The 26,120-nt window shown below is 43.4% G+C and overlaps 3 protein-coding genes across 5 annotated transcripts in view; all 3 read right to left on the reverse strand.

Moving 5' to 3' along the window:
- Positions 1 to 320: 320 nt before the first annotated feature.
- Positions 321 to 3,304, reverse strand: LOC131455898 (endonuclease domain-containing 1 protein-like). The gene is made up of 2 exons (XM_058623763.1): positions 1,304 to 3,304; positions 321 to 1,158 (listed from the first exon to the last, which is right to left on the reverse strand). The coding sequence occupies exons 1-2, from the start codon at positions 1,652 to 1,654 to the stop codon at positions 568 to 570; spliced, it is 942 nt and encodes a 313-aa protein (XP_058479746.1). The 5' UTR covers positions 1,655 to 3,304; the 3' UTR covers positions 321 to 567.
- A 147-nt stretch (positions 3,305 to 3,451) lies between these two features.
- ankrd46b (ankyrin repeat domain 46b) lies at positions 3,452 to 7,539 on the reverse strand. The gene is made up of 4 exons (XM_058626041.1): positions 7,397 to 7,539; positions 6,114 to 6,456; positions 5,609 to 5,767; positions 3,452 to 5,446 (listed from the first exon to the last, which is right to left on the reverse strand). Exons 2-4 carry the CDS (start codon positions 6,422 to 6,424, stop codon positions 5,230 to 5,232), a joined length of 687 nt encoding a protein of 228 aa, XP_058482024.1. The 5' UTR covers positions 6,425 to 6,456; positions 7,397 to 7,539; the 3' UTR covers positions 3,452 to 5,229.
- Positions 7,540 to 10,228: 2,689 nt separating this feature from the next.
- col4a6 (collagen, type IV, alpha 6) overlaps positions 10,229 to 26,120 on the reverse strand; it is a 71,112-nt gene continuing 55,220 nt past the window's right edge. The window contains exons 18-49 of one of the 3 annotated variants that reach the window (XM_058623940.1): positions 25,972 to 26,041; positions 25,652 to 25,753; positions 25,423 to 25,581; positions 25,004 to 25,048; positions 23,338 to 23,433; positions 23,007 to 23,164; positions 22,719 to 22,901; positions 22,259 to 22,442; positions 21,051 to 21,095; positions 18,440 to 18,511; positions 17,534 to 17,641; positions 17,173 to 17,391; positions 16,927 to 17,085; positions 15,185 to 15,355; positions 14,947 to 15,090; positions 14,741 to 14,860; positions 14,418 to 14,599; positions 14,277 to 14,340; positions 14,079 to 14,153; positions 13,822 to 13,929; positions 13,624 to 13,731; positions 13,471 to 13,542; positions 13,262 to 13,381; positions 13,060 to 13,176; positions 12,813 to 12,974; positions 12,624 to 12,722; positions 12,384 to 12,536; positions 12,136 to 12,252; positions 11,845 to 12,036; positions 11,363 to 11,534; positions 11,147 to 11,261; positions 10,229 to 10,559 (exon numbers count right to left, since the gene is read on the reverse strand). In XM_058623940.1, coding sequence (XP_058479923.1) covers positions 10,299 to 10,559; positions 11,147 to 11,261; positions 11,363 to 11,534; positions 11,845 to 12,036; positions 12,136 to 12,252; positions 12,384 to 12,536; positions 12,624 to 12,722; positions 12,813 to 12,974; positions 13,060 to 13,176; positions 13,262 to 13,381; positions 13,471 to 13,542; positions 13,624 to 13,731; positions 13,822 to 13,929; positions 14,079 to 14,153; positions 14,277 to 14,340; positions 14,418 to 14,599; positions 14,741 to 14,860; positions 14,947 to 15,090; positions 15,185 to 15,355; positions 16,927 to 17,085; positions 17,173 to 17,391; positions 17,534 to 17,641; positions 18,440 to 18,511; positions 21,051 to 21,095; positions 22,259 to 22,442; positions 22,719 to 22,901; positions 23,007 to 23,164; positions 23,338 to 23,433; positions 25,004 to 25,048; positions 25,423 to 25,581; positions 25,652 to 25,753; positions 25,972 to 26,041 — 4,152 coding nt within the window. In that variant the 3' untranslated portion in view covers positions 10,229 to 10,298. The remainder of the gene's footprint in view (positions 10,560 to 11,146; positions 11,262 to 11,362; positions 11,535 to 11,844; positions 12,037 to 12,135; positions 12,253 to 12,383; positions 12,537 to 12,623; positions 12,723 to 12,812; positions 12,975 to 13,059; positions 13,177 to 13,261; positions 13,382 to 13,470; positions 13,543 to 13,623; positions 13,732 to 13,821; positions 13,930 to 14,078; positions 14,154 to 14,276; positions 14,341 to 14,417; positions 14,600 to 14,740; positions 14,861 to 14,946; positions 15,091 to 15,184; positions 15,356 to 16,926; positions 17,086 to 17,172; positions 17,392 to 17,533; positions 17,642 to 18,439; positions 18,512 to 21,050; positions 21,096 to 22,258; positions 22,443 to 22,718; positions 22,902 to 23,006; positions 23,165 to 23,337; positions 23,434 to 25,003; positions 25,049 to 25,422; positions 25,582 to 25,651; positions 25,754 to 25,971; positions 26,042 to 26,120) is intronic. The other 2 variants (XM_058623941.1, XM_058623942.1) reach the window with 2 other exon arrangements.

A 26,120-nucleotide genomic window follows, 5' to 3' on the forward strand; every position in this document is an offset into this window, starting at 1 on the left:
CAAATAACAAATAATAATAATACTTTAAGTAATAGTAATTAGAGTAACCGTATCTCTCTAATTCAATCTAATTCAACTATTCTTCTTGTGTGAAGAATGTGTGAGGAACAGGATGACGATTTATATCACTGTATGTTAACGTTGGTGATAATGGAGTTACTGAGAGAGATCAATATTTTCTCAGCTGGTACTTGATATAAGAAGTTTGACAACCACTGCTCTAGCTGGTCTTGAAACCCCAATGATTTGATTTTTAAAATGGTTATACACTTATTCAAATTCATTATTCATACATACATATATGAGTATTAAATTCAATTTCTGCCAAACGTCACTGTGTTCAAAAGTGAACGTGTCACAGCTTTTCAGCATAACATTTTATTTCCAGTGGTTGTTAGTAGAAAGACAAACAATTTTTAACTATTAGTAACAGGTTTACTTGATAGACAATTGCACTCTGGTAATAGTCAATAATAACCTGTGCAGGAGGAGGACAAAGGATGGAGGAATTTGGGAAATTGGTATCTGGCTGAGCACTAGTAGCACTAGAAGACAAAGACAAACTTCTCAGAGAGGCTGAAGATGTTTACAGTGCAGTGATGGAAGGTTCTGGAAGGTCTCTGTTGTGTTGCGAGGACACTGGACTTGAGGAAATGCTTCAACAGGGGTTCTCAGTTCATCATGGAGCTGCGCCAAAGTCTTCATCTGGAGAGAACGATCGTCATCATCTCTGTTTTCCCCCCAATATGCACTTGCTAACCACTTATCCCGACTGTGACTGTAGCAACAGAATGCTGACCAGAGAATGGATGGAATATTAACCGCATCATTCAGGCGTGTTTCACCGGGCTGTGCTCCGATTACCAAATAACCTTCCGTTTTACCATTATTGTCGATGCAGTATTCGTCCAAGAGACATTTGACGCATTCCTCCATGTTTCGCCAGCTTCCCTGATTGAATTTTTCCCTTTGAGGAACAATGTTGGTCAGGGTAAAGGTAGAATTTTTCTCATGTTCAGTGTTACCATAAGAGCATGGTAATAAATGTCCTCTGCTGTAGCCCAGGTTACCACAGCCACTGTAGTTCGAATTCCCAGCCTGGTGTCTCATGGTGTCATGTGATGGCTTCATGTTGACATTGTCCTGTATGTTCTCCAACTTTAATAAATAAAAGACAACATTACTGACGTGTACAGGAAAGCGTTAATACTGGTTGACTTAGACAGACAGACAGACAGACAGACAGACAGCTAGATATTCAGGATCATGGTTAAAAACAATTGTCTTTTTAGAAAAAGCTCACCTGTGGTTCTATTTTCCACTGGTATTTCCTCTGCTTTTTATTCCTCGGGTTGTTTTTCAACTTGGGTCTACAGATGTTAGGGTCTGTCCTGTGGTACCTGTAAGCAGAAAACACTGGAATCTTGTTGGCAGTATCGTAAAGCGTCACAAACGTCCGCATGTAGTCCAAAGTCTGGCAAATTGGCTTGTATCTGTTCTGCTCCAGGATTTTCCCATCCTCCAGGATTCCTTGGATCTCTGGTGGAGTTCCGAAAAGAAAAAAATCAGAACACTGAGCCAGATCATCCACCACTTCCGCCTCTGTGGGATCAATGGACAGAAGGAGAGCGGCGAGAGAGAGGAGGCGCCGCATCTTTGGCCTCGTCACTGTCAAACACTGGATCGTCGGAGAAGAGAACAAACAGAATCAGGAAACCGTCTGGTTCACTTTTGCCGCTTTTCCACTACGTTGTCCCGGCACGGCTCGACTCTGACCGGTTAAGTGAATCATTAGAATCAGTCGATTATATACTCTTTCAGTGACGACACTCTCTGACCAATCAGTGGCCGGCAGTGCGTCAACGTCACAGGTTAGCATCGGCTCTTGGAACCTCGTCAGAGCAGGAACTAAAAAAAAAACACCCACCCGGTACCAGGTCCTATCACTGATGGAGAAGCAAAAAAAAAAAAAAACTTGGGTCGAGTCGAGTCGTGCTGGAACTGTGTCGTGGAAAAGCGCTGAAGTAGAATCTAAACACTAAAATCGTCCCGTGAATGCGTTTTTGAATCACAACCTAACTTAACTTAACTTAACTTTTGCACACGCATGAAATTGTCATATGATATGATTGATTGAATTGGTTTTTATTGACTCTGGAAAAAGAAAATGTTAGAAAAACTAACAAAAAACAATGAAAAAACTAAAAAAGAAAGTTTTAGAGTTTTATTCATTTAATAAACAAAAAGTAACCTAATTTCATAAAAAAATATGCACGTTTTAATTGAAAATAAAAAAAACCCCAACAATTTATTTGTATCATCTAATACGACAAATCCTGATAAATTAGGAGAGGTCTCAGAAAGACTTACCGTTTGGTCTCAACTGAATCCGCAAGATCAGGTTCAGAAGTAGAAAACAGAAGCAAACCTCAAACATATAACTGAGCTGAAATGAGGAAGTTTCACCGGGCGGTTAGCGCAGCATCAGTACCCCCTCTTATTCTCAGAAAACTGGTGCTTCATATTCACACGTCTGACCGAAGGCGCTCAAGTGCTTTTAGGGAAATTGGACATGTTCACGTCTTTATCTCACTGTCAGACAGACTTTCCCAACAGGAAACTGACGTTTGAAAAAAGCACTCACTCTCCCACACCAAACCCCATAGAGAAAACCAGTGATTTTAACATCACAGCACACAGGAGTTGTTGATCCACTGCTGCGTCCATCACTAAGTTCAAACGTCTTATTTTGTAAAGATCGGCACGATTCGGCTCGGTTCAGATTTACCTCATTGACACAAAGTGACCACACGAGGCAGCAGTAGAGCAGCAGCTCCTGTGTCCCGGACTTTGGTGTGGGAGAGTGAGGGCGAAAGGTTGGGTGAGTGCATTTGTCTTTTCAACAGTAAGGAACTGTTCTGAGAACCATCGTGTCTATGAAAAGATGCTATGTGAAAAAGGGAAACGAGGGGTTTCTGTGAAAGCTGCTTTTGTGGAAATAGTTCACAGACATTAACAGAAAAAGACACACAGTTCATCACAAAGGGACACGACACACAGACACTTTCTCTGGATGATTTACAACAAAGCTGTTTGGTTAAACAAAGGTTATTTAGTTAGTTAGTTAGGTTAGTTGCTAAACGTTACCTGGAGTCTTCCACGGCGACGGAGAACATCGTGGTTTCACTGAATCACAGTGAGACAATGTTACTGAAACTGGAAAAGTGACGACAAAACTCGTTCTTACATGTGTTTTTATTTGTTTCCCATGTTAAATAAGCATTTTTTTATTCATGTGTTATTGTTTACAGGAAATTAAAAAAAATAAAAATAATAATAATAATAATACAGCAAATAAAAATCAACATGGTTTCCACGAACGTTAAAGAATATACAAACTATTAATCTGCCGCCGTTGTTTCTTTTCTTTTTGTTTTGCGTCTACGCTACGTTGATGAAAACACGGTGGATTTCAGCGCCACATGCTGGAATGTTAACGTACTGCAGCCAAAACACGCAAAAGCTTTTCTCCCAAAAGACAAACCAGGCGTCACCGGCCACAGTTTCCTCTTTCAGATCCTCACCTGGGGGATGAGTGCGAGGCCAACAGACAGCAGGGGGCGGTGTTTCAACACCAACACACACACACGGAAGGAAATGAACGCACACATCTGATAAATAACACATCGGCGAGATCGGGGCAAACGAGAAAAGTGTGGAAATAACAGACGGAGCGAAGGTAATATACAGCGTATATAACACACGGCACGGATCGACTCGTGTTGTTTTGTATTTCCTGCTCTAACGAGGTTAAAGCGAGCCGAGCCGATACCAAAAGGTGACGTCAACAGACTGTAGATCGAAGTTAAACAGACTTAAAAATCACTGAACACATTAACGTTAATCTCCAAACATTTAGCAAAGCAAATGTCTAAAATGTCAATATTCAGTGGTGTCAGACGGAAGTGCCGAACGATTCTGTGAACAAATCTTTTTTCAATCCGCTGATTCTAATGATTCACTTACTATGAAGTCATGGAAAACCAGACCAAACCGCGTATAGTGGAGTCGAGCCGCGCCGAGGCATGCTGGGACTACGTCGTGGAAAAGCGTCATTATATTTTCAGAAGCCACTGAACGACAGGACACGGTTTGGACCACAAGTGCTTTCTGAACTGCTCTTTGAACCGTTTGACTGGACGCAGTTATTTTGTGATCGTCATCTCACGACCTCCGACACTCACACGACACTTGTTGAAAAGGATAGTTCAGGTTTTTAGCCACTAAAAAAAAAAGGCTTTTTTTAGAGTCAGCTGATAACATCTACGTCAGTTTAAGTCTACGATATCTACGTCACATGTTCACGTCTTTATCTCACTGTCAGACAGACTTTTCCAACAGGAAACTGAAGTTTGTAAAGCACTCACTCTCCCACACCAAACCCCATAGAGAAAACCAGTGATTTTAACGTCACAGCACACAGGAGTTGTTGATCCACTGCTGCCTCCATCACTAACTTCAAATGTCTTATTTTGTAAAATTCGGCATTTAAAGTCCTTGGTTCAGATTTGCCTCAGTGACACAAAGTGACCTCACGAGGCAGCAGTAGACTAGCAGCTCCTGTGTCCCCATGAGCTAAAGTCACTGATTTCCTCTATGAGGTTTGGTGTGGGAGAGTGAGGCGATCATCAACTTTAGTTTCTTGTCTAAAATGTCTGTCTAACAGCGAGATAAAGACGTGAATATTCAAGATATCCCAGCCTTTTATAAAGTGCATGACAAACTCTGTCCTGAAAGAAATTGTTAGTGTGTTTTTAAGGAAGTAAAGCAAGTTCTCTGAATCTTCCGCTTCTTAAATGTGAATATTTTCTTCGGCCGAGACAACATGATGAGTCATTTGAGGACACAGATTAACATCTAAGGTCTGAGAAACACTGATCTACATATTGTGTGAAAAGGGGAACAAGAGGTTTCTGTGAAAGCTGCTTTGTAGAAATACTTAGAAATAGAAATAGACTTAAGCTGACGTAGATTTCGGGTCTCGGGCTGGTCCTCACAGCACAGACCATGTACCACTACACTCACACTCACTAAGATAGTGACTTAACTCATAATAAGATCAAATGTTTTGCTGAAAAGAAAAAATGCGAGTGTCTTTTTACGAACAGCAGAAAAGTTGATTATTTCACAAACTCCTCACCACCGCTCTCCGGCCGCCCCGCCCCCCCCTCAGTGCACCAGCTCCAGCTGGCTGGTGGAGAAGGGCAGGACTCCGCTGACGTAGTAGGCGATGCCCAGCGAGAGGAGGGCGATGACCACGAGCAGCAGCAGAACCCTCCAGAAGCCCAGGTCCTCCACAAACTCCTGCCAGGTGGTCCTGAAGCTGGACAGCACGCCCTCGCTGCTCTGCAGGTTCGGGTTGAGTAACGAGTGGCTTTCCATCGCGCTGGTGGGCGACAAACATGAAACAAACATGTCAGGGAACTGATGAATATCTAGTGTATCTAACTGATGGATATAACTGATATCACTGATGGAGAAGAAAGCCAATGTGCCGTGTCTCGCCGCGACTGTGGGACTGTGTGGTGGACAAGCGTCGTCCTCTTACCTCTCGCTGTCGGCCATTTGCATGGTCTCCAGTTTGGAGTGAGCTCCTCTGTTGAAGCCTTTCACCTCCTGCTCCTCCAGACCCTCCAGCAGGCGAATGGCGTCCTTGTTGACACCACGTCTCTTGGCCAGAACCAGAGGAGTGGAGCCGTTGTGGTTACTGACAATCAACGACACGGCATCGTTAACGCTGGAGGATTTTTCAGCTTCTTAAATGTGAATATTTTCAATTTCTTTGCTCCATAAAACAAAGAAATCACAAAACATACATATACATATATATATACAGTATATATATATATATTTATATATGTATACACACACACATATATATATACACATATATATATATACACACATATACATACATATATGTGTATGTGTATATATATATATATATATGTATGTACACATACACGTATATATGTATGTATATGTGTGTATATATATATATATAAGTGTATGTGTATATACATATAGGGACATTTTAATTTCTCATGTCTTACCAGATGTCAATCTTCAGTCCGTTGGACACCAGGAACTGTATCGTGTCCACGTGTCCACACAGGTGCAGCGCTGTGTTCCCCTGATAGTCCATTGCCAGCAGGTCGGCACCAAACTTGTGCAGGAGGCGACAGATGTCCACGTTGCCACGGGCGGCGGCTAAGTGGAGGCCGGTGCGGCCGCGGTTGTCGCGGATGTTGGGGTCACACCCGGTCTCCAGGAGCCTCTTGGCGAAGGGCAGGTCTCCGTCGATGCAGGCCTGCAGCAGAGGCACGCTGGTCTGCGACGAGTCGTTGATGAAGACATAGGACATGTCTGAGTGGGTGTCAGAAAATTCCAGCGTACCTAAGCTCGCCATCGAGCAGGAGACACAAGAGTCAGTCACATGGTTTCCATGGATACCGGTCATCTGACTGAAGATTTCACAGGATTTCAAACCCAAATGTCTTTGTTTTGATATGGGACAGTGTATAATTCACAATAAAAAACATTTTTAAAATGCAATATTAATTATAAATTAAGACATTTAGGTGACATTTAAGTGATGCCACATGGAATTGATGGGGGGGGGGGGGGGGGGGCTTAAGTGATGACATTTCTAGGATCTTTAAATCCAAATCCAGACATTTCTTCCTCTTCCCAGTTTTAAAGCATATTTATCAGTATGTAGCTGTTGTGTGTGTGTTTTTTTTTAATAACTAAATAATTATTCTATTAATCATTGCAGTAAAAGCTACCTTTATCAATTCTGAATATAATCATTAGCTTTGTTTTAATGGAGCAAAGAAACCAGAAATTATTCAAGAAGCTGAAAATTCACAGTATGATTCACAGTAAACATGACATGAACACACACACACACACACACACACACACACACACACACAATCACTTCATTCGACTGTGTAAAATCAGATATTTGAGTAAAAACAATATTATTAAGTAATGAGAACACAGCATCATAAGCTCCGGGTGCTAACAACAAATGCATTGAACATAGTTTAAGCAGGGATTTAATAAAAAAAGACCTGCTCTTACATTCTTTATCTTCTTAATACAACATATGTAATAAATATGATTTATCTTCATGATGCTACTTGTAGCATGTCGGTTAGCATGTTAGCATGTTAGCATGCTCGGTCCGTGCCAAAGAGAAAACATTACAATCACTGGGGATGCTAGCGGAGCTAATGCTAGCTCAAATGGGACACCTTTTTTAAAACATTTTTAAACGCGATTTTGACACAAACCTCCGCCGTTTGAGGTCAAACTGCACAAACGTTACCTGTTGGTGTTTTCCCAAAATGAGCAGAAACAAATAAATCCGCCTTTCCTCGGAGCTAACGCTGTTAGCCGAGTGTTGTTGTTGTTGTGCTGTTGACGGCGTTAGCTCGTTCCTCCTCTTCTTCGCTCAGTGTAAAACAGCAGCAGACTCACAGGGTCTGTCGCCCCCTGCTGCTCTGGAGTACAATGACCTGTAATTGAGCGTGATTTATTCTGTGGGGAAAAAAAGCCTAAAAATAATGACATACTACATTAAAAATAATGGCGTATTACTTTAAAATTCGGACTTTTCAGCTCATAATGGTCAAAGTTATTAAAAATATTTACTTACTAGCTCAGAATTTGGACTTTATATTACAGAACTGTGATTAATTACACTATTTATACAAAAATATGGAATGACGTACTATCCCTGAAGTGTGAAAAATCACTTTTTAAGCTCAAAACACACAGTGACATCGTCATAATCACTTTATTTAATCAGTTTAACTTTTCCACCTTTGAATCCACTTCAGTAACAAAAGGGCAGAGACTCACAAATGATCATAAATGTTTATTTTAGAACTTTATTTCCAAGTGTGTGAGCACAGAAGTACACATGACGGCGACCGACGTGTTAACACTAATAAAAATATAATAATTATAAAGGATGTTGTTTTTCGTTATAGATCCTCTCTGAGGAAAAAAATGTGTTTCTTTTCGTCTTCTGTCGCTCCAGTAACTCACTGCACGTTCCAAAATCTCAAACCGTCAGCCGTAGAATATACTTTCCATTGTTTTTCCATAATGTACACATCAATAATCTTCCCATTCCCTCCCATCTTAGTAAATAAAACCACGGTATATCATGTATCATAATTACAATCTAGATTACAAAAAAACAAAACAACGACAAACGCGGACAGAACAGAGTGGAAGTGGAATCAAATCAGAGCTTCAGACGCACGCGGTCATAGTGGTTAAAGGTCGCGCCCCCGGTGACCTTTCGCTGACGCAGGATTTCAAAGACAGGAGACACGAGACAGGAAAATATCTCTTCTTCTTCTGTTTGTTTTTAATCCAAGGACAGTGGAAATACAGAGGCCGAGACAAGAAAACAAAAAAACTTATTTGTCTGTAAAACACAGGAAGTACTATGTACAACAATAATCGACAACCGCGCGTGTGTGTGTGTGAGCACGGAAGCGTAGGAAAAAAAAGTCGTTCGTTTTTTCTTATAACGATAATAAACAGTTTCCTCGTTATAAACCATCAAGTTTTCACATTTTCACAATCGCGTTTCCTTGTTAAAGTTCTCTCGTTGTAAACAAGATCATTCCGCGCCATAACGAGATAGTAACGAGTTTCCTCGCGCAAGTAACGCTATATCCTCGTTTTAACGAGATAGTTTCCCGTTATAATGAGGTATTTTCTTGTTGTAGAAACAAAGTTATCTTTTTCGCCCTCATCTCATATCTTTTAGCATCTCAACGAGAAACACATTCGAACTTCGTTTTTTTTTACGCTTCCGTGTGTGTGTGTATTTGTAGCCTACTGCAGATTATTTTGGGATGTAAATAAAAAAACACTACATTTTGGTCACAATAGTGGAATAATGGGGTGATATATCGCGTCTGTCCCTCGGATCCACGTGAGCTCACGTCAGTGCAATCGATATCCATGAACGTGTGAACGCCTCGCTCGCGGCGTCAGTCAGCTGTGGTGCGGCGTCCATGTTGGAGGCGGTGGACACCCTTCCCGCCGTGGACCGTAGCACCGCAGAGTCGCACTGTGAGACGCGCGAACGAAGTGGGAAAACTTGAATGAACTGGGGTTTTTTTGAAGCGTGGTTATATGAGGTACTGACACTGTGTGCACCCCCTGCTGGCCCACTGCAGTTACTGTGGCCTCCATCAGTAAATAAGTGTTATTCTGGTAAATGTAACTGCTAAAAGGTAAAAATTGCTCTTTTATTCCATCTCCACTATCTACGTCACATGTTCACGTCTTTATCTCACTGTTAGACAGACTTTTCCAACAGGAAAGTGAAGTTTGTAAACCACTCACTCTCCCACACCAAACCCCATAGAGAAAATCAGTGATTTTAGCTTGTGGGGACACAGGAGCTGCTGGTGTACTGCTGCCTCGTGTGGTCACTTTGTATCACTGAGGTAAATCTGAACCAAGGATTTCTGAATGCCGAATTTCACAAAATAAGACATTTGAATTTACTGATGGAGGCAACAGTGGTACAACAGCTCCTGTGTGCTGTGATGTTAAAATCACTGATTTTCTCTATGGGGTTTGGTGTGGGAGAATGAGTGCTTTACAAACTTAAAGATGTAAACACGCTCTGCAGACACAGTCACACGTATGTAAAGACGCCAAATATGTACAAGTACCTCATACGACCCCACTTCCAAAAAAAATCTAGCACTTTAAAATGTTTCCAACATCAGCGGAAAGCACCAACGTGACGAGTGACGAGCATCAGCGGATCAGACTGTACGTTCTGATCCGACTCAGGGTGGCACTCTTCGAGGTAGCCCAGAATGATTCTCGCCAATTGAGCAAAGTAACGAGAAAACAGACACCAAATAAACACAGAGAACATAAACAATAGCACCATTGTCAGTGATAATCTGGAGAAGAGTGCTCACTCTGGAACCCTTCTCTCTCTCTCTCTCTCCGTCTCTCCCTCCAACACTTCTCTCTTTGAATCAACATTTCATTCCTTAAAAAAATGAGATACAAGTAAAAACAAAAATTCTCTGAAAATGTGCCGCCGTTGCTCGACTTAACGGCGAAACCACAAGTGAAGCAGGAGTGGAGTTATTTTCAGTCAGTTTTATACATTTTCTCTGGGAAGTGTCAGCCTATCCTCTCCTGTTGTTTCACCTCCACTGCTCCTCTTCATCCTCCTCCTACAAGAACTTGCTGCAGACTTGGCAGCGGCTGACCCTGGAGCGCTCCTGACCTCCCTTCAGTGTCTCCTGATTGGGTGAGTACAGGAACTCCTGGCCTGGATTCACGGTGGTGAGCCAGAAGCTGTACTTGTTGGCAAAGTAGTGGCAGGATCCTTTGGCGCCGTTGCACTCGATGAACGGCGTCGCGCGGAAATCCTCCAGGCAGGAGCCGGGGGACACCAGGGACTGGCCGCCGCCCTCAGCGCCGGCCGCCGTGTGCTGTTGGGACGAGGAGACCAAAGGATTCAGACTCAGAAAACATACAAAGTAAGAAAGTAACCTATTTCCAGAAAAGTTGGTTAGGATTAGGGACAGTTCAAAGCACTAGTGTGGAACCGATCTACTGAATGACATGTGAGATGCCTCCTTTCAACTTGGTAGTATTAGGTAATTTCCAGTTTAGCTGACTAGCTAGCTGTTAGCATGTCAAGTTCAATTCCGACAGAGCCATTTACCTGCTTCTTCGATTTTTTCTGGGTGCAGAGCATCTAGACCGCTATCTGTACTGAATGTTTGTCAGCGCAAGATCATACTGTTTCGAAAACTTTTTGGGGCGTCAGGGAAAAATCTTGGTCCGAGAGTGGAAACTGCTGCTGAATGAGCGTGAACATCAAGTCCTCGGGGAGTGTTATATGAGAAAGCATCATGCTACTGTGATTGATTGGCCTGATTGCAGTCCAGATCTGTTTCCTATTGAATATGTATGGTCCATAATGAGGAGAAGAACCAGCAGCTCAGACCATGTTTACAACAGAAACTGTTTCAATTTCTAGATTTAACTTTTTGAAGGTTATAATTTGTCGTACCATCAGAAAGGAATACCCGATCCAGAGACTCCTCCAGCCGGGTGGGCAGGTGGGAATGTTCATGTCCTGACTGTGCACAGCCACAGCCAGAGATGGAGCCTCACAAACTGAACACCTGGATTGGACAGAAGCAAAAAAAATGTGTCATACTGTACTCATGAACTTGTACAATTGGAGAAATGCTACTTGAAACCATGGCGGTGGAGGTGACATTACCTGCTGATGTAAGGTTGGATCTGGCCCTCGGACACGGGCATCATAGGTATGGGCGCGGTGGTGGAAAGCCAGTAGGATTTGTCGTTGCGGCTGGCGTAGTAGCAGATCTCATTGGGGGAGCAGTAGAGGAAGGGGATGGTGCTGAAGCGAGGGAGGCATGACCCTGGTTGACCTGGAGAGACAGAGAAGACACGTTAGACACCGACACATTAAAACATGGAAGGGATGGATATCAAGAAATAATATATTACATTTATTCTAATTTGTTGGAAATCAGAAAATGCTAGCAGATTTAGTTAGCCGATTTAGCTAGCATCGCTAGCATAGCATCCTTTCCCATCCACCCCCGGTGTCAGTATTAGTATCGACAAAGACCTAATGATACCCATCCCTTAACTGAGTGGTTAGATCAGGAGGAAGGGTTACTTCTGAATGTCCAACGTCTCGTGGATCAAATTTCACAAACGCAGCTGTTTCCGTACCGAGATCCTGGTTGTGAGCTTTTTCCTGTCCCTCCACGTACAGCAGGCTGTATCCTTCCCACAGCTTGGCCATTCCCTGAGGACACATGGGAACCTGGGAGTCCTGACTGTGCTTCACCAGGGTGTAGCCAATGCTGTGACTGCGACCGACACCACCTGGAATGCCAGGACGACCTGCTGTGCCGGGAAGACCTGAAGCAGATGGAGCACAGGAAGGCATTTTGAACCGATATTACAATCAAGACAGAGTTGCTTTTAGCATGAATCACAATCAGGTGGCAGTCTGCTCACCTTGTTCGCCAGGTGGTCCAGGGAAACCGGGGGGTCCGGCATCACCAAGAGGTCCATCAGAACCAGCAGATCCAGTGCGACCCAATTTACCCACAGGACCAAGGAGACCTTTAGGACCTGCAGCAGGACAGAAGGGGTTTCACACTGGTGAGAACAAAAGCTTTTAATTTTTTTATCAGTCCATCTCGATTTTTTTAACCAGATCTGTACTTGTGCCGAAACATGGCAGAGATTATTTGACTGCTCACCAGGACGTCCAGGCAATCCTGACTGACCAGGCTCTCCTGGGGTACCAGAAGGTCCACCTGTGCCTGGAAAACCCGGTTCCCCAAAGCGTGGCCTGTATTCAGGTGGCGGTCCAGGTATCGTTGTTCCAGGGGGACCCTTAGGACCAGTGCGTCCTAAAGAGGAGGTGACAAGAATGAAGGTGAGGAAACACTTAAATTTAAACAATTTTTTTTCTTATGGAAAGTCCAAAGTTCTCCTACCTCGCACTCCCTTGGGTCCTGTGCTTCCATAGAAACCAGGCTCACCAGTGAAACCTTTTTGACCAGGACCGCCACTGAAACCAGTGTCACCTCGTGCTCCTGAGAAAAAGCAAAATGTTTTAAGTTAATATTTTATTTGAGTAACAAAAATTAACACATTTTTGGTCAAATTTTTGAGCCGCATTTCACCTTTGGCACCATAAAGTCCGGGGGATCCAGGGCCTCCCGGGAGTCCTGGTTCTCCCTTCCTGCCTGGGGAGCCGGGGAAGCCAGGGAGCCCAGGGTCACCTCTATCTCCCTGTGCTGTACCTGGACCAGGTGGCCCAGGTGGACCTGGAGGACCTTGGAAACCTAGAATAAATTGACGAGGGTTTAGAGGAGAGAGCGAAGCAAAGGAAAGTAAATAAGGAAAAGAGAAAAAGTGGGATTTATTTACCATACTCTCCATCCAGTCCGGGAAGGCCAGGGTCTCCCGTAGGTCCAGGAACATTAGACCCAATAGTTTGACCGGCAGGACCAGGCCTACCAGGGAATCCAGGGAGTCCGGGACCACCTAAAACACATGCAACAATCAGTTTATATATTAATACTGGATTTAAATAGACATTTTTACCCGCCTGTCCGCCTGTCTCTCTCACCTTGATCTCCTCTCTCTCCCTTGCCTCCAGGGATTCCTGGACCTCCTGGGTAGGAGATGCCTCTCTCGCCCTTCTGCCCTGGAAAACCAGGTTGACCAGGGCGGCCTCCTAAGCTTCCACCTTGACCCAAAAACATCAAAATGTTTAGGAGCAATTCAACTTGAGGTAAAAGGAGAATGGTTTGTGTCTTAGTGCATAACGGTCCACACCTGGGGTTCCAGGAAGGCCCTTAGGTCCAGCAAGGCCATTAAGTCCATCCAAACCGGGGGGTCCAGGCAAACCTGCAAAAACACAACACAGTGAGTGTGCCTGTCTGCAGCCTCTGCTCCTTTCCTCCTCTGTCCAATGCTTTTTTCTTCTACCTTTTGCTCCAGGTCCTCCAGGACCTCCAGGTAAACCAGGAGACCCATCTTGTCCTCTTCTTCCTGGGTATCCAGCCTGACCCTTTGGCCCAGGGAAACCAGGGGAGCCTGAGATTAATAAAAACTGTTAAGTTCGGGCATGTTCTGTTGAAATTCACAATACATCTCTTTGGTCTTGTACCATTTGCTGACTCTCACCTGTTATACCAGGCCGCCCAGCTTCACCAGGAATTCCTTTTGCTCCAGGGTAACCTGGACTTCCTGGAAGGCCGTTGTCTCCAGGGGTGCCATCGTTACCACGACCACCTGAGGACAAATAATCAGTCTGATGGGAGGTGCCACTCATTGCTAAAGTACCTATAGAACCTTTCAACATCATATGTATTATTTAACTAACAAATATTGTTACAAAAGCATGGTTGGTTTGAGTACTACCCAAGCTCTGGGAGTCTTACCTGGGTAGCCGGAATCTCCTGGCTGGCCTTTAGCACCTGGGCCTCCGGGATAACCATAACTCTCTCCAGGTGGTCCTGGGGAACAAAATGCACAGTGATGATTTACTCACACAGAGCTATGAGGCGGAATATGAAGCCTTAATATAAGAACAAAAACACTGAAGGATGTTTTTGGTATTCATAAACATCTCAACTCACCTTTGCCACCAGGTCGGCCAGGTTCTCCATTATTACCAGGGAAACCAGGAAGACCATCATCACCCTAGTAGAAGCCATGAGAAGTTGAAGTTAAATATCTTAATTTGCCTTTGTTTGGTGTAAATGTGGATGTTCAATTACCCTTGGTCCAGAAATGCCAGGGAATCCAGGGATTCCAGCCTCTCCTTTAGGTCCAGGGAAGCCTGGACCTCCTGGCCGTCCTGGAAACCCGTTGTCTCCTGGCTGTCCTTTACTTTGCTCAGCAAAACCAGGAAGTCCGGGCAGACCCTGACGACCAGGCAGACCTGGAAAACCTTTGTCACCTGAAACCAGATTCAGAGAGGTCAAATATTGAAGTGACGTCCTTCACGTTGGTTTGGGTGCCTTGAACTCATTATTGGGTTGGACATATGCACCTGTTCAAAAGCGATAAAGCAGTAAATAGCATCAGGCGACAGTGTTACCTCTGGGTCCAGGGAAGCCTGGAAGGCCGTTGCCTCCATTGTTACCGGGCTCTCCCTTCACTCCCAAGACTGACTGAACTCTTGCGGGCAAGCCAGGAGGGCCAGGGTATCCTCGATCACCTGTAAAAACACATGCATGCTCAGTGTGAGTCATCAACTGTGGACGATGTTACTCTACTCATGAGTGTATGTTCTGGAAACTGTACCTTTCTCTCCGGGATATCCGGGTCCACCGTTACGTCCATCCCTGCCAGGCCCTCCAGCGTACCCTTTTCCTCCAGGAAATCCTGGACTACCAGGTCGTCCTGGTTGTCCAGGGAAACCCGTCAATCCTGGGAAGCCTCTCTCACCTGTGAAAAGCCACAGATAATCCAAATGACAGAGCTGTTAGTCACTGAAGGGAGTTTATTTAAAGAAGTTAGAAACTACAGAGAGCCAGTGTACCTTTCCTTCCTGGTATTCCTGGGATTCCATCTCTAGTTCCTGGTCCTGGAGGTCCGGCGAGTCCTCTTGACCCTGGTGACCCAGGGATGCCTGGTAGTCCTGGGGTTCCCTTCATCCCAGCAGGCCCTGGGAATCCTGGATCTCCTCTGTCTCCCTTCCGTCCAGGGAAACCTGTGGTTTGACAGATTATGATGATGATAGGAGGAGGAAAATTCGGGAACTGTTAGAATCAGAGTTGTCTGTTTCTGTTTCTTTATCAGATACATTATATACAGTAAAACCAAACTTACCTTGCTTTTCTTACAGCAAATGAACTTACCTCCGATGAGTTCATTAATGAATATGAAACATTAGCGACATCACAATAATTTCTACTATGATTACACACACACACACACACACACACACACAAAATTTAATTTGCATTAAGCAGAAAACCATCCATTACTTTATTCATGAACTTGTTAGGCTGCAATTGCACTTAGTTTGAGGATACAAATGAACACATGAAAGTGTGACATGGTTGATTTCATATCAATTTTAAATATGTTACCATTTTCAAAACAAAATAATGTTCGCTTCCATTCAAATATGTAAGAAACTAAAGTGCAATTTCAGACTGAATTAGTGAGGCTCAACCGCCCGTTGTTCACTTATACAGGACAGCAAGCTAATCGCTAGTAGTTGACATTCTTAAAAAGGAAACAAATTTTCAACACATCTTTTTTTTTTACTGTGTCGTTAAACTGACACTGGTCCACAGGCCGAGGCAGGGATGTGCTGAAAATCAAAATAGTCCTTTTTAAGAGTGCAGAGGAAGATGTTTGCTCAACAATGTTAAGCAGAGTTTTGTCGTCACACAAACCTACTGATATTAAAACAATAAAACACATTTTCAATTGGATTACAAGGGTTAGTTTCTGGCTGCGGGAAAACAAAAAAACAGGTAGTTTTTTTTTGTTTCTTAAGAAAATATTTCTTTCTAAATGTCTTACAACTAAAATGTCCATCTTGTGTCAGCACTATTACAAACGAGTCGGTGAGGGGGTGTGATGAATTCAGCTCGCTCCAGATTTACGGACTTCCTCGTCTTGTGAGGTCACAGTGACCTCAGATCTTTCACTTTTACCGTTCTCCGGTACTCGTGATACAATATACGTTAGAAGAATCCTTTTGCTGCCTTTAGCTTCAACGCTAATGTGGTGTCAGGATTTCAACCTCTACGAGTTAACGAAAACCAAAGCTTCGCAATGATCTAATCACTTGTTGATTTTGTGATTCCATTCACACCCCAACACCGACTCCAAGATTGACTGATATGATGAGATGGACATTTGTTTTGAGTAGGCAGACACTTGGAGGGAGGTAGCAGTTAAGGCATTTGGTCGTATGCATGAATAGCAGGAGGGTGAAGGGACAAAGCAAAGAATGGATGGATGATTGACGGATGATAGAAAGGTGGGGAGGGAGTATCTCACCTGGACAGCCTATAACGAAGGACACCAAGTCACCAAGAACAAAGAGGATGGAGGGATAAATGAGAAGAGGGATGGAAAAGAGGATGATGATGATGATGGTGTGGAAGAAAGGAGGAAGGAACACAGGGGAGCCCCATCATCACTTTACATCAAACTACACACAATAAGTTGTAAATATGATCTGTCAAATGTGGAACACAGAGTCTAAACCTTTTACAAAACTAATCAGAAGACGTGTGGTAGAAGAGCAGATTTTTCCCTCACCTGGTGATCCGCTCAGTCCCTTGTTGCCAGGAGCTCCAGGACGACCAGGAATGCCACCAGTCGGCTCACCTGGCGGCCCCGGTGGTCCAGTGTAACCGGGAAGTCCGTCGACTCCACGCTCTCCCTTTAATCCTGGGACACCTGAGCGTCCATCAAAACCTGAAAGAGAAAAAAATTCATGAAAAAAGTCTTGTATTTGAGAGATTGTTATTCAGCTCTATGATCTTATCAGTGACTGTGACCCACCAGGTGATCCAGGTCCTCCTGGGGTCCCAGGCTGGCCTTTGTCTCCAGGAATTCCAGGTAAGCCGTTTCTTCCTGGAGAGCCAGGTGTGGCTCCCAGGACCTCTCCAGGCTGGCCCTTGGCTCCAGGACGCCCAGGGATACCATCCTTCCCCCTGCCTCCATCAAAGCCCTGTCCTGGGATACCCGGAACTCCAGGATCTCCTCTGGGTCCAGGGAAACCTGCAGGGGATGTTCAAAGTCCAGACAAATGGTAAATTGGGGTAGCTTAGCTTCAACCTGCCAATCGAGATTCACGACCAGAAATCTTATCCTGCATTGGACCTTGACAGACACGGAGACAGATGGGGAAACGTGGGTTTACCTTGAGGTCCAGGTTGGCCTCCAAAGCCAGGATCTCCTCTCTCTCCTTTGGCTCCGTCATACCCTGGACGTCCCGATCCTCCCGGGAGGCCTGGTTGACCTTTAGAGCCTGACAGGTGCATTGATTTAGTTTAATATCCAATTTGTACCAAATATGTATTGTAGTCCCTTAAATGTCAAAATACAGGAAATTATGATTGCTGCCTGAACAAAAGATCAAATAATTGGAAATGATAGAAAATCAAACTGTTTGGATATAGATTGGAGAAGTTTACCGATCCCCAGTTCACATGGGCTGAAAAGAGACGTTCTAGAAACTGTAAATTGTTCCTGCTGGGTTCTCACATAGGTTCACCCATTTATTCTGCCAATTTGAGGAGCTAAGTTTCAGGAGAAGTTCTAAAAAAGGTCCAGAACTGAAGAAGCCACTCAAGCGAGTCCACTTGACTACAGCTAATTCCTGAAGATGACTGAGAACCAGAGTGATATTTGCGTTTTTACGTCCAGCCCCTCCAGAAAATATCAGTACACTGTCCAAACATTGGTTCAGGAATTTACCGACATTGGCTGGATCAAATATGGTCAGAGTTCCAGAACATACAGGTGAGGGGGTGGAGCCTGGGTCAGGTGAACAGGAGGTAGTGCACAGGATTTTTCAACTGAATTCTCAAAAGGGCCTCTTTTTTTGTAGAAATTAGAGCTAGCAAAAGCAGGTCCGGAAATGTCCGTAGGATTTTTCTGTACATTTGTAGGCTTTTCTCCTACACCAGGCACTGTTAGGAACACTTATGCTCTTCTGACAACAGTGATACTGTACATAAATCCACCGAAATACAATCTTCTCTGTGCTATATCTTGGTAACAATACAAGAAAACAGCATTAAATCAAAACTCTGATGAATTTTACCTGGTCGTCCAGGTATGCCGGGGTATCCGGGGTCTCCGAGCTCACCAGGTATGGTGCAAGGTAGCACTTGGCCTGGTAGTAGTCACATACAAGTTAGCACTTACACAATCAATACACACGTCAGTACACACACAGTAAACAGGGAACACTGATACACTGTTACAATACTAAAATAAATAACATTAATGAAGTGAAAAAATACTTCCAGACCTGGTGTAAATAATATATAGAAACCTAATATTAAGGCAACAATGAATGAACAATGAATACATGATGATAATAGATAAGAAATATACATATGACTACATGTGTATACATATATATATATATATATATATATAAATATATATATATATTTAAAAAACCAGGCCTGTTTAACATGGTAAAGGAATATTTCAGGCTATTTGAACAAGGAAAAACTGATTTTTAGCGAACTCAACAAAAGACTTGTGGAATAAAATCTATGTCAGTTTACGTCTACGATATTTCAAAAACATGTTCACGTCTTTATCTCACTGTTAGACAGACCTTTCCCAACAGGTAACTGAAGTTTGTAAAACCACTCACTCTCCAACACAAAACCCCACATAGAAAATCAGTGATTTTAGCTCACAGGGACACAGGAGCTGCTGGTCTGCTGCTGCCTCGTGTGGCCACTTTATGTTACTGACTTAAATCTGAACGTAGGTTTTTGAATGCCGAATTTTACAAAATAAGACATTTGAACTTACTGACGGAGGCAGCAGTGGATCAGCAACTCCTGTGTGCTGTGATGTTAAAATCACTGATTTTCTCTATGGGGTTTGATGTGGGAGAGTGAGTGGTTTTACAAACTAAACTAAAAGTCTGTCTAACAGTGAGATAAAGACATAGATATCGTAGACTTAAACTGACTGAGTTTTTTGTTCAGTGACTAAACTCTCAGTACAGGTGGCGCTCACTTCTAAAAAACCTGAACTACACCTTTAAAACTTAAAACTCTGTCTCAAACGTCTCTCCTCTTGATTGTCTTCCACTTCCATTGATGACTGCTCGGCTTTAACGCGTGTTAATCTGAGTTAAATCATGAACAGCTGAAGGCTTAATGTCGTTAGTAGCAAATTCATCAACGTATTATTATTAAAGATGATGGGTGGACTAAGACATTAGGTTGTAATGTAAATGATTGTTGGTTTCATTTCTCCCTCCCTCCCCGACCCTCACTGGTTAAAAGCATGTAGCAGAGGCAGGGCTTTGAAAACATGCGGCAGGTTTCAGCAGCTTTGACTGGAGGAAGAGGAGAGGACGAAGCCAGACTGAGCTGTCAATCATCCACTGACTGCGGCTGAATGGAACCCCTGCGACGCAGGGAGCGAGAAGCTTCCATTAGCTCCGTCATGAACAAATGATTCACAGCAAGTCCGTCATTACATTTCACACGATCACTAGTGTCCAGGGGTAGGTTATCGCAGATTTCTACTTTGGATGGGTTTATCGCAATATTATTGAAATTGTATGAATGTGTTTTCATGATGCATAAATTGGGGCGGAGCCTTCTGTCTTTAATCTAACCTGCATTTGGTTTGTATCCTCAGAAGAATCACGTGACCAGATTAACAGATTACCAACAATTTGTGATGTAACAAAACAAAAAAATCATTCACAGAACGTGAACAAAAATTTACAAAATGACGTTGATAAAATTTTGCAAAATGTAATCATACAAAAACACGTTGTCCTGTTTAAATAAAATGATGTTAATAAAAATGTACAAAATTTTGTAAAAATGTCTTATCTCACCAATTTTTTTTAACATAATTTTGGAACGTTACAAACATGTGACTAACATTACAAAAAAAAAAAATTCACAAAAAGTGAACAATTTTACAAAACTGTACTTCGGAGATATCTTGTTACCAAAAACTAGCTAAAAAAATATTGTTTATATTTTGCAAAATGAAATGATACAATTACAAATTTTTTCAAAATTTTGCCTTGTTACAAAACAAATTTACGTTGGAAAATTAATTATCTGACCAACAAAAATTTACAAAATTATGGAATAATACAAAAAGTTTCTTTTACCAAAACATTCGACAAAACCGTGCTTTGTTACCAAAAATTTGTAATGAATATAAAATGGATGTGAATAAAATTTTGCAAAATGTAATGATACAAAAACAAATTTTTACAAAATTTTGACTGATTGACATTTTGTTATTAATATTTTAAACAGGATTTCAAAACAAATTTACGTTGAACAATTTTGTTACAAACACGTTACTAACGCTGCGAAATAATTCACAAACGTACAAATGGACGTAATAACAGATAAATCTACTTTTTTGCAAACTTTTGCTTTGTTACTCACATAAAACTTCTCTTATGTTATGCTATGCTATGACTGGACAGATGCAGCTCCCCCTTGTGGCACTTCAAGACAAATCACTATGACTGTACGTTGGCGAGCTACAGGCGACATTTTCAAGTAACGATTTTCCGCATACACAATTGAAAAATTATATTCATGAATCCACCAGAGACTCAGCTGCTCATCAATCGACACACACAGATTTGTTTTTTTGTTTGTTTTTTTTGTTTTTCTGGTGGATGACAAAAATCATTTACCCACCCGTTCCCTCTTCGACGTCAATAACCCCTTCACAGCTGTTTTCACCTGGACAGATACACATGCACAAGAGAGGTCAGAGGTCACAGTGGTGGGTGGAGAGAGAGAGAGAGAGGTAGAGAGAGGTAGAGAGAGGTAGAGGGTGGCAGCATACAAAGCCAGTCAGGGTCACTTGCATGCGCCGACAAAGCCATTAAACACTTTTTCATCATCAAACAGATTTTCAGCAAAATCAGCTTCACTTTCATTCAATGAATTAAAGGCTCATTCAGTTAAAAAACGGATTATTGTCCTCGACAGGAACGAGTGAGTGAGACACTGATCACATGACCAGTCTCTCTCTCTCTCGGTTCCTGCGAGACACAATAACCTCGGTATTAAAAGCAAAAATGAATCAGTGGTTTAAGCTTCAGCGTCACATTCTGCACTCACTCAGCTGTGTCGTTTAATCTCAGAGGAGAAGAGAGGGATGAGATCAGGAGAGAAGGTGATGGTGACAGAGTTAAAGCCCATTTTTGCAATTTTATTTTTGCAGTAAAATAAATAGAAGTTAAAAAAAAAACAAGCGCTGAACTCTGTCGCCATAGAAACACCCACATGTCCCTTTAATCTTCATCAAACCTTCTCTGAGACTAAAGAAGCACAGTCATCATCATCGTCACTGCACTTAACAAGCACTGTATGAATTATAGATTATAGATTATTGGCTGCAGGAGGAGCAAGTGTTGAAGCTCATTAATGGAGACCATTAATCGTGGAGTTACAGCTTCAGCTGCTGCAGGTCAGGAGGCTGAAAATCCCCTCACGTCCTGGACCTCACTGTCGTCTAATCTGGATTAGACCAGAGCTTTCATTGGCCACAGACGACGGGGATTAAAAAAAACCAAAAAAATTATGAATAAAAAAACCCAAGTCTTTGATGTTTTGCTAAATATTTTCTTTGAGTTTGTGAAGCTCTGGTTCAGGATGTTAGATGACGTTACCATGGCAACTACAGGGTATGGAGGATGAACAGTGACGGGATGAGATGGATTATTTTGGTCAAGTTTTCAACCTGTGGAGAAAATGTTTCATTACACACACACACACACACACACACCACTCGCTTGCACATGCACGCACACACACACACGCGCACGCACGCACGCACGCACACACACACACGCACACACACACATGCACACACACACTTTGTCCTCGTCATCACTTACCTCTGGGTCCAGGTAAGCCCGGTTGCCCCGGTAACCCAGGTATCCCAGGTTCTCCAGGTTCACCACGAAAGCCGGGTGTTCCAGCGTAACCAGGTCCAGGCTCGCCGGGCACACCGGAGCGACCTTTAGACCCCGGGAATCCTGGGAAACCTTTTTCTCCCACTGTGCCGTAACCACCGTCACCCTGGAGGAAGGAAAGGAAACAAGGAGAGACAAGGACAGGGAAGAGGAAAGGAATGGAGGGAGAGGAAATGAAAGGAGGAAAATAATGTGAAAGACAAGGAGAGAAATAGACAGGGAGGAAGGAAGGAAGGAAGGAGGGAAGGAGGAAGGAAAAAGAGAAAGGAGGAGGGAAGGAGGTGAAAGTAAAAGAGGAAGGGTAAGGAAAGGAAAGGGTCAATTCAAATCGTTCCATGAAAAAACTGAAGGGTCATTTAAGTTGTGTGATGTCATCACACACCGGAGGTCCGGGGGATCCGGGGAATCCGGGCAGTCCGTCTCTGCCGGGTTTTCCTGTTTCTCCGTTGGGTCCTCTCAGTCCAGGATTCCCACGCTCTCCTTTCACACCCAAACCCAGGTTAGGATAGTACGACGTCCCCTTCTCTCCTTTACGACCAAACACGCCCGGATCACCGCGCCGACCCTGGAACCCGGGGGGAGGGGGGGGGGTGAAACGGCACATCGCATTAACCCTTTAAACATCACAGTTAACGTGTGGAGCTCAGATGCTGCTCAAGGTCAGACTCACAGGAGATCCCTGACCGCCGCCGTATCCAGGAGTACCAGGGTCACCACCCTCTCCCTTTGGTCCCGGGTATCCAGGTCTGCCGTCAGGTCCGGGGGGTCCACGCACCCCCGTCTGCCCCGAGGTCCCGCCCCCAAGACACGCACAGTCACCAGGGTCACCTGCAGGACGAGAGAACCAATGAGGAGAGGAGGACAGAGGGCTAGACGATGAAGATAAAGGGTTAGCATCAGCGTTGGTTCTTAGCACGGGAGCAAAAACCAAACTATGCCTTTAACGCATTCAAGCCAAAAAAAAAGCAATAAAAATACAATAAATAAGACAAGTGTGTAACCTGTGAGGCCTTGGAATCCAATGTCTCCTGGTTGTCCTCTGGCACCTGGCAACCCAGGCTGTCCCGGGTTAATATTGATGCCACCTTGGGGATAACCTGCACACACACACACACGCAAACACACAGAAGTTAGACCACGTTGACTCATGGATGATCCTCCAACACTGTGTTTTTTTTTGTGGATTTCACACTTTGATCAGAAGCTGAAATTACTGACGTTTTTTTTTTTTTTGGTCTCAGAACTTGACGTTTTTCAGCCTCATTGAACGCAGCACAGAGCAAACACAGCTTGTGGTCATGTGTGAAACCAGGGTTAGTTTGCACCGTGTGTTTGTTTGTCACATCTGACAGAACATTTCCAGCTGCTGTTGCAAGATGACAGACGCTTATTTTTTTAGTGACTTAAAAAAATAAAGCATTTAGTCGTTTGTTTTTTGTTCTTGTTGCTTTTTTTTGTCCATATTAACACTATTGGAACAGCATGAATTCAGTGATTTTACATTGACTATAATGGCCCAGAGCTACTTGGCAGAAGCAGCATGCGGAGCGTGTTGCAGTTTGGCACCAACACACACAAAGGGAACAAACGGCTCAACACACTTCAAAATAAAAGTCAATTTTTAAGGTAAAAACTTCATCATCGTACTTAAAATTAGGGTTTGAAACGTTCTAAAATTCACTGTCACTGTGACCCATAACCTCCAAAATCTGTGTTCCCCTAACAATGTTTGTGCCACATCATGTTGGTAAAAACATGAGCTCAATATGACCTTGACGTTTGACCTCTGACCACCAAATTCAAATCAAAGGTCTCCCTGGAGGTGAAACAGGTGATTGCAAGGCGGTAACAGCGACCTCAATCTTCGATATCTTAAGGTTGCGCCGACTTTGACGATGGCCCAATAAATTCTGGTCACGCGTGAGTCCGAGTGAGCGTTTGTACCAATTTTGAAAGGATTCCTTGGAGGCAGTTGTTCAATATCACGTTTCTTAGGAGGAACCTTGTTAGGTGAGGTCACAGTGAGCTCAAAATTTTAACTTTCTAACAAGCTCCTTGAACGCAAGTTAACATTTCTACCAAATCTGAAGAAAAGTTTGAACGTTTTTCTCTGCTGTTTGTCGGGGATAAATCGCAGTCACAAGCTAAATTTAAATAGCATTGACCACCATTACCTAGGGATTTAATCCTTGGGTGTCAGTGAACATTTCCACCAAATTTGAAAGAATTCCTTCATGGTTGATACTTGAAATTTTGTGCTCACAATATCTCACGATCTTTATCCTCCAAAGACTTGAAGCAGTTAGCGTCAGTTAGCGTCAGATAGCGTCGTTCTCTTCCTTCGTTCGTTGTGTTGGTGCCAACAACATAAAATCCAAAAAAAAGATCCCTGTAGCGAACACTGCCAAGCATTAACGTCCATGTAAAATCAGTGGATTCTGTTGAGAGCAGGCGAAAGCAGCAGCAGCAGCAGCAGCTCAGAGTTCAGAGACCCTTGCCTGCGCTCTCCTCAGCGATACTTACCACCGCAACCCAAACAGACAAAGCACCAACAGCAGCCAGATTATTGCCTGCTGAAAGTTGTGTTGGGCGTTTGCCGCTGGTTTTCAAGTATTGCCATGGCGGTCATAGCAATATGGCTGCCTAGGATACCTGTTTTTGACTGACCTTTGGGCAAGACAGGATAGATGACGCAGGGATCACCAGTCAAGCCTTGGAGGACATAAAGTCAGTCAGCCATTGTGGTTTAATGTCTGCGTTTATCTCTTAGCTTAACCTGGCTGTGGTATTTTAACGGTAATCTGCTTGAATGTTTTAAAATCTGGTCATGAAGACGCCAAACAACTTCAGGAACACTGCAACTGAGACGTCTTCACTGGGACCATGACTGGAAAGCATTAAAAAAATAACAAGGAAACCAGGAATAACCATGACCATCACGTTGATGAATAAGTAGAAATATTGTGTCTCATTAAAACGTGAGCTGGTGCAGGTCTGCGGTTTGCAGAAATACACAATCGACTGTGACGTGGAACCCGCTTCTTATGTCAGAACTTTTTTTTTTAGTGGATTTTGTGTGAACCTACTGGTGGGGCCTGGAGGTCCAGGAGGCCCGATGGCTCCAGGGAGTCCTGGAAAACCTGGGACTCCTTCAGATCCGTACGGTGTTCCGCCCCGGTTGCCTTTCTCTCCCTTTGGACCGGGGTTCCCGGGGAAACCTCGAGAGCCGCCGCGACCTGTGGAATCTGTTCAGAGGAGATTGATCGACAGGTCACGTAGTGGATTCTAATTAAAAAAAGACTCACTGACACTTACCCAGCACTTCTCCTGGTCGACCTGGCTGTCCTGGCAACCCTGGAGATCCCTGATCACCTCGGGCACCGGGCAGACCATTATAACCCGGGTCACCACGTTGCCCTGCAGCCAAACGATAGATCAATAAATAAATAAAAAGGTAGGTTCTCATCTTTATAAGGTCGTTTTAGGTATGTTAGCCAAGCAAAGATCGCTAAAACCAATTGGCCGATTCTTTTCCTTAAAATGAGAAATTTGAAATCAATTAAGAATATTTGACTTATTATTTTTAAGCGATTTCTTTTTTGGGAAATTCACTTCAGTCAATAACTATGTGTTACCTTGAACAGATGTTCCCAGCTCATTAACGTAAGTTGGAGGTCCAGGTTGTCCGGGGTCTCCTTGGTCGCCCTGAAGGACACATGAGTTCAGGAAGAAAAACATCACATTAAGGAAAGTGGAAATATATATATACGTATATAGTTAAACA

Source organism: Solea solea, chromosome 3 (genome assembly GCF_958295425.1).
Source record: "Solea solea chromosome 3, fSolSol10.1, whole genome shotgun sequence".
Lineage (NCBI taxonomy): Eukaryota > Metazoa > Chordata > Actinopteri > Pleuronectiformes > Soleidae > Solea > Solea solea.